The following is a 14,422-nucleotide window of genomic DNA, read 5'->3' on the forward strand; positions in this document are numbered from 1 at the left end:
TTTATCGGTTTGGGTCGAAAACTTTTAGTTACCAATATATAAATATATGTATGTATGTATGTTTGCATGCCTGCACAACACTTTCGACAGAGGCGACGGATTTTCTCAAGATCAGTAACATTTTGAAGATCGACCTTTCAGACGACAAATATCGAAAAATTGGCTAAAAACATTAATATCTTCACCTTAAACTGGGCACTTTTCTACAGGGGGGGGCTTTTTTCGCCGATATTTTTTAAAGTCATCCCACCCCCTTTCGATTGTCTTGCCTAAATTTAAAGAAATGCCTATTCCGGTTTGGCGGTGGTCGTAACAGCATAGACCTTAGGTTTTTTTCCCGTTCTTTTCCTCCTTTGCGGTACGGGTTCGAGCCTGCCTTCCTACTACCACTTTTTTTTTTTTGCTCAACATACACATTCAAACACCCGGGCAACGACGGGCTGAAATGCTAGTACGCCTATAAATTCGTTTTGCTTTCGTGTGTATTATTATTCATATTCAAAACCCTATTGTCTGTTTATTTAAAAAGAAAATACAATTTTCTTATATATGGGTTGTGGAATTGCATTCATCTGCAAAAGATCTAGCTAATTTGCATATTCTGTTAAATATTCATTTTAATTAATTCCCTATTAGTTGCTGTGGTTTTCTTATGGATGATCATCTTTAGTTAACTATTACGTGTAATTATATTCATGCAGATATGTGTCTGTGTGTGTACATTTTCCTACGCAATAACTCTGTCAATTTTTTAGTTTAAAAATTCAAAATTTGATATACAGTGTACTGAGATTTGGGAAAATTGATGTGATCGGTTTTCGCTCAGAAATTTGGCTGTTACGTGGTCAAAGTTCAACGATTTGACTTTTGAGAACCCTACCAAACTCCTCCGACAATTTTAGGTCTAAATACTTGAAATTTTAGATATAGGTTCCTTGGACATGGATCTAACTTAATAACTTAAGTTGAATCCAAAACAATAAATGTTAAGGGGTGAAATTTAAAAAAATTGACCTTTATTTTTTGTTCAGCATACACCTCCAAACACACGGGCAACGCCGGGCATCCATGCTAGTATATTCATATTTATAAATATAGATGTTATTTTATTTGTTTTTTGCGATACGTTTTGAATGAACTCAATTATTTATACGAAAGTGGATTTTTACCTAAATGCGAGTTGGAAATAATTTTCCCTTTGACCAATTTGGTACCCCCAAAATTGGGAACTGCATATATATTGTTTTTAAAATATAATTATACACTGCCACGTGTTTCGCCGTCTACGACTCATCAGAGGGACTGAATCTAGCGAGATTCGAAATCGGTACCTCACGGTAAGAAGCCTAAACTCTTACCACTGGACCATCTGACACCACTGCTTTGATGTATAGCGGTTTACGTAGATATTATTTTATTTGTTTTTGTTTCTGCGATACGTTTTGAATGAATTCAATTATTTATACGAAAATGCACGACGAAACATGTGTCAGTGGATAATTATATCTTAAAAACTATATATATATATAAAGATATATATATATATATATAAACATTAGTGTCTGTAGTCATTAAAATAATTATGAATATATATATATATATATATATATGTCTATATATATATATATACAGATACACACACACACACACATATTAATAATTATTTTAATACCTACGGACACTAATGCTTTATGCTTTTACAATTAGCAGTACAGAAAGTGGTAATTACTGCTGGTTGAAGAATTCTGAGTTACTAAGTCACCTTTGACTTCATTTGCTAGGGCGTTGCCCCTGAGCCAGCATCGATTTCCACAAGAATGAAGGAAATTAAACTCTTATAAATGCCAAATGCGGATAGAACAATATAGCAGTCATTATTTTTTCAACAACTTCTAAGTCATGGACAATGCATAACGCTAGGTTTTGCCTTTTTATTTTCTTTCCTAAACAGTGCTCGACTTTAATCATCTTAAAAGGGCTTATATATATATATATATATATATATATATATATATATATATATATATATATATATATGTGTGTGTGTGTGTGTGTGTGTGTGTATGTGCGTGTGTGTGTTACAGAAGATCAAAAACGTTTCGTGGTTAAATTTTAAATTAAAAAAAAACATATAGAGACATATATTCGATTTAAAAATTTATTGTTTGACAAAAAGAAATATATAGAAGGTGTTATTTTAATTTCCTTAATCCATGGATTTTCAACAATGGCTCATATCAAGAATACTAAACCACAATTCCTCCATCCTCGCCGAAAAAATTCCATTAAGAACCTATATGCTCGCCCAGCTTTTAACCTCCCCCTCTCTCTTTACTCTCTACTTCACCTTACTCTCATCTAAAAGGCTTCCCTCACCCACTATAAACAAGAAAATGAACTATCTTTCTACAGAGACTCACACCTTAAGTAAGCCGTCCAACGCATCGTTCTGAATATCATCTCCAGGATTATTTTGCTATTTTGCTATTGTTATCTACACTATTGATTTCGAGGTCCATTCATACTTAACTCAATGCGCAAATTTTATTACTCACGGGGATAATTACAATGGAATGCTATATCCACCCATCTTCGGATACACTTTGTCAACACCGAGAAAGCATTTGGACTACAGCAAATAACACACAATCAACGCAACAACGAGTAAGGCTGCCCCGTATATTTTTCGAAAAATCAATAAGGAGCAATACACTTTCGCTATATGGGAATATCACTTTCTCCCATGGGCCGATTTTCTGCCAACCTGGATTTATAACCCCGAACGACATTGGATTCCTTCCGATAATGGATTACCCAGGTTGTATGAACTTCTCTTTTCGTATAATTTTTTCCATATAATTATCCACAACCACTCAAAAAACTATTTTCGATAATTGTGATGAAAAGCAAAATAGCTGAACATTTTGCTAACCGCATTTCATTTACTGTGATGATATGATCCATTGTTGAAAATCCATGGATTAAGGAAATTAAAATAACACCTTCTATATATTTCTTTTTGTCAAACAATAAATTTTTAAATCGAATATATGTCTCTATATGTTTTTTTTTCAGAATTTAAAATTTAACCACGAAACTTATATATTGCTCTATTCTTAAATATTGAGCTTTTCCTTTTTGGCTAGGATCACCTTGAAAGTATTACTTTAAATAATATCCATCAGGATTTTTTTCAGCTAAATTATATCAGTATCTTATATATATATATATATATATATATATATATATATATATATATATATATATATATATATGAGAGAGAGGTGAGAAATAGCGAAAGAAAATATAGAAAAATGAGGTCGAGAAGAAGGGACACATAAAAGAAAGGTTGCGGAAGAGAAAGTAACACATATGTTTGTTCGTTTTAATTTTTATAATTTTTATTATTTATGTGACTGCTGATACGATAAAAAATTATAACGATGTGCACACTTTTTTTTTCGTTCTATAGAGAGGAGCCTTCCATACCCATGAAAAGGAAATCGTTTTGCTCCCCATCGAAGGACAAAACCGGCATCTCGTGGCGGTAAGGAATCATAAGCAAAATGAAAAAGGTAAGCTTTGGTTGGCTCATCTGTTCTGCAGTCTATTGACTCATTTAGACTTATTTAACAACACCTGTTAGATACGATTAATTGAACACGGATTACTATTTTCCCTACAGCTAGGGGATCATACCTTTCTCAGTGGTATTATTGCAAACATAACCATGATAGGTGCAATCGATAAAGTTGATTTCATAACTTACAATCGTTTCCATTTTGGTCAAAGAAAGAAAATAAAACTTAGAATATTATTAGAGCCCTGTTAAGGGTTGCAAAGAAAAACAAAACGCCAAAACAAAGTAACAACATGCATTGCAAAACATACAATAGGTGGATCGTTCGCTGTAGCCGACGAACGACCTCGGTTGGTGTAGTACTTACCAGCAAAACAAACGCCCACGTGTTTGTGCCTTGTATAGGCATGCGCGACAACAAAACTTGGGTTTTTATAAGCGGAAGTCTCGAGGTTGTCAGGAATCTACAGGCGCATGCGCAAGAGGAGGGATTGAGATAGTGGTATAAAAGGCAGGTCGAGTGAAAAGGTTGTTGTTGTTGTTGTCATTGGACGTTACAGTGACGCGTGCGTTAGCAGGTGATTAAGAGGCTGTTTTTTTTGTGTGTCAAGTCGCGCACCTCGGTGAAGGTCATATAAGTCGTGCACCTCGGTGAAGGTGAAGGTCATAGTTGGTCCACTGGACATCGACTGATATCTATTTGCTTCCCACGTAAAACAAAATGTGACACAAGGTCGTTTTTAATGTGGGAGAAACTAGCTTCCCCAATAGGGGGCACTCTTACAGTTTGCAAAAAAACTTAAATTGCCTTAGTATGGAAGGGTTTCCGCCTTCCTTGACTAAGGATTATTTAATTTGAATGCAGCATCCAAGCAGACACCACACTTCAGTGACCAGCCCAGTACAAGTACCGGGTGTCCAGTGTTATTTCTTACATTTAAATAAATAATGTTTCATTTCTTACATTTCAATAAATAATGTTTCATTTCTTACATTTCGATAAATAATTTTTCATTCCTTACATTTCAATAAATAATGTTTTATTTCTTACATTTCAATAAATAATGTTTCATTTCTTAGATTTCAATAAATAACTTTTTATTTCTTACATAGCAATAAATAATTTTTTATCTCTTACATTACAATAAATAATTTTTTATTTCTTACATTTCAATAAATAATGTTTTATTTCTTACATTTCAATAAGTAATGTTTCATTTCTTACATTTCAATAAATAATTTTTCATTCCTTACATTTCAAAAAATAATGTTTCATTTCTTACATGTCAATAAATCAGTTTTCATTTCTTACATTTCAATAAATAATGTTTCATTTCTTACATTTCAATAAATAATTTTTCATTCCTTACATTTCAATAAATAATGTTTTATTTCTTACATTTCAATAAATAATGTTTCATTTCTTACATTTCAATAAATAATTTTTTATTTCTTACATTACAATAAATAATGTTTTATTTCTTACATTACAATAAATAATTCTTTTATTTCTTACATTTCAATAAATAATTTTTTATTTCTTACATTTAAATAAATAATGTTTTATGTCTTACATTTAAATAAATAATGTTTCATTTCTTACATTTCAATAAATAATTTTTCATTCCTTACATTTCAATAAGTAATGTTTCATTTCTTACATGTCAATAAATCAGTTTTCATTTCTTACATTTCAATAAATAATTTTTTATTTCTTACATTACATAAATAGTTTAATATTTCCTACATTTCATTAAACAGTATTTTATTTCTTACATTTCAATAAATAATGTTTTATTTCTTACATTTCAATAAATAATGTTTCATTTCTTACATTTCGATAAATAATGTTTCATTTCTTACATTTCAATAAATAATGTTTCATTTCTTACATTTCAATAAATAATGTTTCATTCCTTACATTTCAATAAATACGTTTTCATTTCTTACATTTCAATAAATCAGCTTTCATTCCTTACATTTCAATAAATAATGTTTTATTTCTTACATTTCAATAAATCAGTTTTCATTTCTTACATTTCAATAAATAATGTTTTATTTCTTACATTTCAATAAATCAGTTTTCATTTCTTACATTTCAATAAATAATGTTACATTTCTTACATTACGATAAATGGTTTAATATTTCGTACATTTCATTAAACAGTATTTTATTTCTTACATTTCAATAAATAATTTTTTATTACTTGAAGTTCGATAAATAGATTAATATTTCTTACATTTCAATAAATAATGTTTTATTTCTTACATTTCAATAAATAAGTTTGTATTTCTTACATATCGATAAATAGTTTAATATTCGTACATTTACATAAAATAATTTTTAATTTCTTACATTTCCATAGATAATGTTTTATTCCTTACATTTCGTTAAATAGTTTAATATTTCTTACATTTCAATAAATAATGTTTTATTTCTTACATTTCGATAAATAGATTAATATTTCTTACATTTCAATGAATAATTTTTCATTTCTTACATTTCAATAAATAATTTTTTATTTCTTACATTTCAATAAATAAGTTTGTATTTCTTACATTTCAATAAATAATTTTTTTCTTATTTATTTCGATAAATAGTCTAATATTTCTTACATTTCAATAAATAATTTTTTATTTCTGACATTTCAATGAATATTTTTTTATTTCTTAAATTTAAATAAATAGTTTAATATTTCTTACATTTCAATAAATAATGTTTTATTTATTACATTTCAATAAATAATTTTTTATTTCTTACATTTAAATAAATAGCTTAATATTTCTTACATTTCAATAAATAATTTTTTTATTTTTTACATTTCGATAAATAGTTTAATATTTCTTACATTTCAACAAACAGTTTTTTATTTCTTACATTTCAATAAATAATTTTTTTATTTCCTACATTTCGATAAATAGTTTTATATTTCTTACATTTCGACAAGCAGCTTTTCATTTATTGCATTTCAATTAATAATTTTTATTTCTTACATTTCTATAAATAGTTTTATATTTCGTGCATTTCAATAAACAGTTTCTTATTTCTTACATTTCAAGAAATAGTTTTTAACTTTTTACATTTTTATAAATAGTTTTTTTTAGTTATTAGATTTTATAAATTGTTGTTTAATTTTACATTATTATAAATATTTTTCTTATTTTTTACATCTCTATAAATAGTTTTTAGATTTTTTAGATTTTTATATATATTTTTTTATTTTTTACATTTATATAAATAGTTTAAGTTTCTAAATTTCTATTAATAGTTCTTTCATTTCTTACATTTCTATAAATAATTCTTTACATTTCTAAAATAGTTTTTCTATTTTACATTTCCATGAATAGTTTTTTATTTTTACATTTATATTAATAGCTTTTTATTTTTTACATTTCTATAAATATCTTTTTTATGTTTTCACATGTCTTTAAATAGTTCTATAGTTTTTTTTTACATTTCTATAAATAGTTTCTTATTTTTTTACATTTTTATAAATAGTTTTTACCTTTTTACATTTTTACAAATTGTATTTTTATTTTATATATTTCTATAAATAGTTTTTAATTTTACATTTCTATGAATAGTTTTTCATTTTTTACATTTCTATAAAAAATTGTTATCATCTACATATATAAAAAGAGTTTGTATTCTAACATTTATATGAAAACATTTTTATTATTACATTTCTATAAATAGTTCTTTCATTTTTTACATTTCTAGAAAATATATTTTTATATTTTTACATTTCTATAAATAGGTTTTAGTTTTTACATTTCTATAAATAGTTTTTTATATTTCTATAAATTGTTTTTATACATTTCAATAAATAGTGTTTTCGTTTTACATTTTTATAAATATTTTTTTATTTTTTACATTTGTATTGATAGTTTTTCATTTTTATATTTTTATGAATAATTTTTTCTATTTACATTACTATAAATAGTTTTTTTAAATTTTTTACATGTCTCAAAACAGTTTTTGACTTTTCTACAAATAGTGTTTTATTGTTCACATTTTATAAATAGATTTTAAATTTTTTTTTACATTTCCATAAATATGTTTTATTTTATACATTTTTGTTAATAGTTTTTGTACATTTTTATAAATAGGTTTTTATTTTTATATTTTAATAAGTAGCTGTACTAAAATTTTACGTTACTCTAAATAGTTTTTTTTTACATTTCTAAAATTAATTTATCATTTTTTATTTCTATAAAAGTTTTTTCTTTTTTTTACATTTCTATAAATAATTTTATTTCATTTATTACATTTTATTTTATTTATTACATTTCTATATAGTTTTTCTTACATTTCTATGAATAGTTTTTCACTTTTTCATTTTTATAAATAATTCATTCTAACATTTCTATAAATATTATTTCATTTTTTACATTTCTATTAATAGTTACTTTAGTTTTACCATTTTTATAAATAGTTTTTACTTTTTACATATCTATATATATCTTTTATTATCTTTACATTTCTATATATATTATTTTTTTTTTACATTATTAGAAATAGTTTTGTTTATTTTTCTCATTTCCATTAATAGTTAAAAAAATTTTTTTTACATTTCTGTGAATATTTGTTCATTTTTTCTATTTTTAAATAGTTTTTACTTTTCTATTATTTATGACAAAATCATCTGATAAAATTTGTGAAAATATTAAATTATTTCCACATGAATATATTGCAAATATTTTTGAAAACCTATTTATAGGAATGTAAACTATGAAAATTTAAATTACTTTTTGGAAATAAAACATTTCCATATAAATATATTTTTCTTTTGATCGCCCCATTCCTGGTCTCATACAATTGCGTGTTTTCCACTGGAGCCAGGGTGCTCCTGAACCGAAAGGTAAAGCCTTTGAATAAAAAAATCATATGTTAGTATAAGAGAGAATATTCTGTAACTGTTTGGTCCACAGCTGTATTCTGGTCTCTTCCTAGGACGTTGTTAGAGGTTCAACATAGCTGAGGAAGCCTTTCATTCTCTGTGCTTAGTTATTCCTGGTCTCTGTTTTAATGAATGACGTTATCAAAGTGATGTATATAGGGTGGAACCATAAAATTGTCGCCTTAGGAAAGACAACATGATTCCATTTCCGTTTGATGAAAACCTGGTTTCTTTTTCTTTGTGTTGTTGCAGACCATCTACTAGTTGGCCCGTTGTGTACAAATCCCAAGAGCGATAGGAGCCTTCTATCATGTCTGAAAGTGATAAAATGTTCAACAAATTGGAGATACGCCGCTGTACAACTTATGCTCTCTACCGATTCAAGTTATTACAACAGGAACATTGTCAACACCCTCACAATGCATCGCTGGATTGCCACAAATATCAGAGACGGGCCCAGGGTGATGAAAACAAAGTTTCCAATCACGGTTATGGTTTTTTGGTGTGGTTTCAAGTGAAGGCCACAGCATGCCACCTCACATCTTTGAAGTCGGATTCAAAATCAACACCAAAGTGTACCTGGATGTGCTGAAGACTGTGGTGATCGCCTGGTGCAATCAGGTGGCCGCTGGTATTCCCTAGGTATGACAGCAGAACTTGGTGCAGGCCTACAAGTTCAAAGAGATCCAGACTTGGTTTCAGAAGAAGTGCTATGACTTTGCACCCTTCTTTCACTGGCGCCCCTCCTCTTCTCGACCTGAACCCGCTAGACTACTTCGTATGGTCATATGTTGAGAACATCACCAACATGACCTCCCACAACACCAAAGCCAGCCTGATCGCCGAGTATTCGCCGAGCTACTGTCGGCGCTTGTGGAAAAGGCATGCTCCCAGTTCCGGACCCGTATCTAGGCGCCGATTGAGGCTGAAGGCGACTACATTGAATAGATATCATCTCTACCACATAATAAAGTTACCTGAATTGATTTTTCAATAAAATTTTTAAAATAAAGCTGTAGTGTTGTTTTCTTTAGGGCGACAACTTTATCGTTCCACCCTGTAAAAAAATCATGGATGAAAACCGACTTTATTTTATATTCATAAATAAATATAGAGAAAATCAGATGACAAGCAGACATGAAAACAAAATCATATATCATAGACTCTGCTATTTTACTTTTTTCCTCAGCTTTTTAGCATAACGAAAATAACCATTTCAACAAGAATCTCTATCTATCTATCTATCTATCTATCTATCTATCTATCTATCTATCTATCTATCTACAATTATATAAATGCAACTTTGTCTCTGTGTGTGAGTTCGTTCCTTATAGACTCCGAAACAGCTGAACAGATTTTCTTTAAAATTTACAGAACTTTAATATATAAGTCTATGAGTGATCTTAGTTAAGCTTTGTCCCAGAAGACCACCGATAATCGATAATCGAAACCGTTATCGTAATTTATCTATCATCAGTAAAGCCATTATCTTCATGTCGTCGCTTAGCAACAGTGATAGAACAACAGACCATAACATTCTAATTTGGGTAACTTGAGAGCGTTTTTTTTTTTTTTGCATGACGTGATCTGGAGGTTCAAACTCCGCACGTATATTTCTTAATTTTTTCATTAACTGCAAAGAATTTTATAAGACTTGAAAATTTACGTTTGTTATTTTTTTGTTTACGCGACGTGGTTGGTAGGTTCAAACCTCTCATGTAAATTTCTTAATGTTTATTTTTAATCAAAATATTATATTTAAGCGTATTTTACCACCGAAAAACACTCGGCGGACTTCTATAGCATTTAATAATGATAAATAGTGATCATTATTTAATATCTTCCCGGACAACGCCAACAAGCGAATCCTACTAGTAACTAATAAAGGTAAAATTGACCAGGATTAAATAAAATGAATTGAAAATAAACATTTTTGTTTTTAACAACATGGAACAATATTTGCCATAAAACATTGAAGAAATTGTTTTCATGTAACTTGTAATAAACAAAAAGTTATTGATAAAAAAATCTGTGGGTGAAGACCGACATTACTTTTAGATTTCATGAATCAATATTGAGAAATTCAGAAGACAAATAAGCAAAGGCATATGTAATGAATTTCTTGATTTTTACTCTTTTTTTTCAGCTTCCTATCAAACAGAAATCCTTAACAATTTTGAAGACGACACCGTGGAAATCCAGGAGGATACCCACAAAGATGTTTCTTCTTTGTATAACATGCCGCCACCTGACGCAAAAGCAGTAATAGAGATCGGCGTTTATATCGACGCTGACTACTATAAGTTCATGGAAAAACTCGGCGAAAACACACTGGCCAAGAAAATGGATTTCATTCTTGTAAAATGGAATGGTGTACGTATTTCCGTTCATTGATGAACATTTCCTGATTCTTTACATTTTTTTTTTCATTTTCTTTCCTAGAAGATTATAATGGTGGGTATGGAGCAGCCAAACCAGCTGCCAAGATTGCCCTGGTTTTTATTGAAACCAACCGAGAGCTCTTTTTAGTATGGGCGTAAAAATGCCTTATTTTATACCTGCCAAGTTTGGCATGGGTATTCGAACAACCATGCACCTTTAGAATAGCATATCTATAACGAGCAAGTATATTACATTTTAATCTTAAAGTTAGAATTAACTTAATACATTATATTACGGCTTTTTGTCAGTAATATAATTCAAACAAACATTAATTAACAAAAAACATTAATTAACAAAAAACAATAACAACATTTTGTTAATGAGAGTTTGTGACCCAATCAATTTCTATACTTTCCCAATGATCGAATCGGCCACACACTTTTGCTATCATTCTTATCAAACTTTCGTCCGCTTCCATGGCTACCAACATTTGATGGTCGTTGAAACTTCCTTCTTCATCTGTGATGTTAGTACTTCTTGGATCATCATTGGCTTCTACTAATTGTTCGTTCTTTCAAAAGTTCATATTATGATCGTGAAACGACGGTGCTGTAGCTTCTCGAAGTGATAGCGCATATGTGATTTCCTTTTCGATGTACATTATTAAGAAAAAGAAATTATTTTATGGATCAAATTAAACAAACTGCTAATTTGTTATTGATTTCGTTGAATAAAATTTGTTGAAAAAAAAAGCAAAAAAAAAAAAAAACAAACAAACAAAAAAAACGCTGCAATAAGTAATATTGTAGCTATCCGCCATGTTGTTTTCTCAGCAAGAAATATTTCTGACCGATTTTTTCTCCTTGAACAGTGGCAAAATAAGACAATCACAACAAAGGACTACCTTTAAAATTCAATACAAATTTTATTGATCCTCGGTTGCAAAAAGGAATGCCCGTATTTTGCCTCTGTAAACGTAGCTATTAACAACCTCGTAAGGTAATAGTCTTTGATTCTTCAACAGGAACGGGAACCAGGTTCATTCTGTCTTCGAAGATAAGAGTTTGCAGCCGTAGAAGGGGTAGATAAGAAACCTTCTGATAAAGGATCCAATATTCGCACTGACAGCATAGTTAACAGACTTAATGAAGATGTGCCTATATTTAAGCATGAAATAAATTGTTTCAAGTCTATAGCGAACATGGTAATGTGCCTAATTATTTCGACATAAGATAAACTGTTTCAAAGTGATGAAAGTTGGAGGCTCCACGCCTCCTGCGGGGGTACTTCAGCTGCGTTTTTGTCAAACTCGGAAATCTATACGCTATTTCATACTAAACTCGTTATTTCATACTAAACTCGCTATTTCATACTAAACTCGTTATTTCATACTAAACTCGTTATTTCGTATATTAATTTTATGTGAGTAAATGAAGTAGTTATATATATATATATATATATATATATATATATATATATATATATATATATATATATATATATATATATAACGTTATTTCATACTAAACTCGTTATTTCATACTAAACTCGTTATTTCATACTAAACTCGCTATTTCATACTAAACTCGTTATTTCATACTAAACTCGTTATTTCATATACGGAGATTTTTCTCATTCCGTCAATCATGACCAAGTATAAGTCTTAAGTATTTCTTTTACGTTTATTTATAGTTATCACGGTCTATAGTGATGGTTGAACTTTCCATCTCCAGAAGACTTCTTAAAACTGATTAACTTCCATGTGGAGCAACTGATAAAGTTTATAATAAGAAGAATTTCTGAAAGAACGTTGGAAATTCCCTCAACCAAAACGTTATGAGATTAGCATCAAAGATTAGAACAATAATAATCCAAATGATACAAATTATCAACTCTTCTTCAAAATATTCTGAAATTCATACATCTTTATTAATTTTTTTGTTTGTTCTGAAAAAAAAAAAAAATGAAAAAGATGAGAATAATAGTCCGCAATAAATAAAATTAATTTTATTTTGTTCTCCAAATTTCTTCATCAGGTGCAATATGAATATTCTAAAAAAGAACAACTAGGACGAGAGGTGGAAATTCAACTGAAGAAAATGGAATTTTGGAAAACAAATCCCGTATGTATTAAACTTGTGACACGTTTTATTTCTTCCTTAGAAATTGTCGGCGAAAATAAAGGAAGCAACACGTTCGCGTTAGAAAGCTACATTTAATTGTTACAGTATCGTTTGGTCGTTGAATTATTAATTGAATAAAATTGTAATAAAAATATTAGCAGGGTTATTCATCGTTAGCCGTTACTAATGCTTAACTTTTATAGATACATTTTTAAAGGGTGCATCTTATCTCTTTACTTCTCTAAACAATTAATGAAACAGCTCATTATACTCCTTTTTATGTCCACTATCTTCCAAATTTCATAAAAGAAAAACTGTGCAGGTATTCGAAAGAACGAGTACATTCCCTTTAGGTTCTAAGTAACGGGAGCATTCTGTCCCCTTTTGCTCGTCTGAAAAATAAATGGCAGTTTATTACGTGAACCTGCGTTTGTGTGCATTCACTACACAGGCTGGGATCGTCTGATCGTTGTCGCCTTCCGAATTAAGTCGTTGTATCAATTATGTAATCTTTACTCCTGTAACAAAAGAATTCTCCCGCCTAACAAAATCACAATTCTAGTTAGAAATAAGTAACGATGTTTGATTTTGAAAAGTTACAATAATGCTTGTTTTCTTCTGCCTAATATGTCTGTAAAAAAAAAAAAAAAAACATATCTTCAAACAGAACATAAACTGCCCAGTAACTTTAGGTGTAAGGGTCCATAGGTTTTTGAGACAACAGAAACCCAACTGGTCATCTCTTTCTACTCTACTGGAATATATATATATATATATATATATATATATATATATATATATATGTGTGTGTGTGTGTGTGTGTGTGTGTATGTGTGTTGGAAATTTTGGATTTTTGAAATGTGTTTTGAAATTTTTTAAATGTGTTTTGAAATTTCTCTGAGTCATTTTAGATCCAAAAGTTGTTTTTTGAAAATATAATGTGTTTTGAAATTTTTGAAATGTGTTTTGAAATGTGTTCTGAAAGAACGTTGGAAGTAACCAAAACGTAATAAGAATAACATCCAAGATTAGAACAAGATTGTGTACTCCTTTTCGCTTCGAGTTTCGTCTCCACAGATGGGACGACACTGTCAAGCAAAATATGGTCTCTTCTAAATAATGATTATCTTTCTCTCAGATAACATGAAAGCTCCCCCCTTTTCCATATTAAGAAAAGCTTTCTTGTTTTGTAGACCATATTTAATTACCCAACTGATTAGACAACAGAAACCGTCAAAAGTCAACAACAGTAGAAAATATTGACTATAACCGCATTATGTGATTTAACTTCTAAGGCGCGCAATGAATATCATGTTTTAAGGGCTTTCAACAGTTATAACTGTTATATTGCTTACCTGTTTGCTTGTCACCTTGCACACGCCATTTGTATATGAATATTTTAGCTGGCTGGAAGAAAGATGAATGACGTAAATAAA

At 29.1% G+C, this 14,422-nt stretch overlaps 1 protein-coding gene across 1 annotated transcript in view; it reads left to right on the forward strand.

Annotated features, from left to right (window-relative positions):
* The window catches only part of LOC145258314 (A disintegrin and metalloproteinase with thrombospondin motifs 17-like), a 107,260-nt gene that overhangs the window by 16,765 nt on the left and 76,073 nt on the right, over positions 1 to 14,422 (forward strand). The window contains exons 5-7 of the mRNA XM_080116374.1: positions 3,473 to 3,575; positions 10,628 to 10,854; positions 12,900 to 12,986. Of these exons, the coding sequence (XP_079972500.1) occupies positions 3,473 to 3,575; positions 10,628 to 10,854; positions 12,900 to 12,986 (417 nt within the window). The remainder of the gene's footprint in view (positions 1 to 3,472; positions 3,576 to 10,627; positions 10,855 to 12,899; positions 12,987 to 14,422) is intronic.

This window comes from Euprymna scolopes, chromosome 3 (genome assembly GCF_053919585.1).
Source record: "Euprymna scolopes isolate OS-2025 chromosome 3, ASM5391958v1, whole genome shotgun sequence".
Taxonomy (NCBI): Eukaryota; Metazoa; Mollusca; class Cephalopoda; order Sepiida; family Sepiolidae; genus Euprymna; species Euprymna scolopes.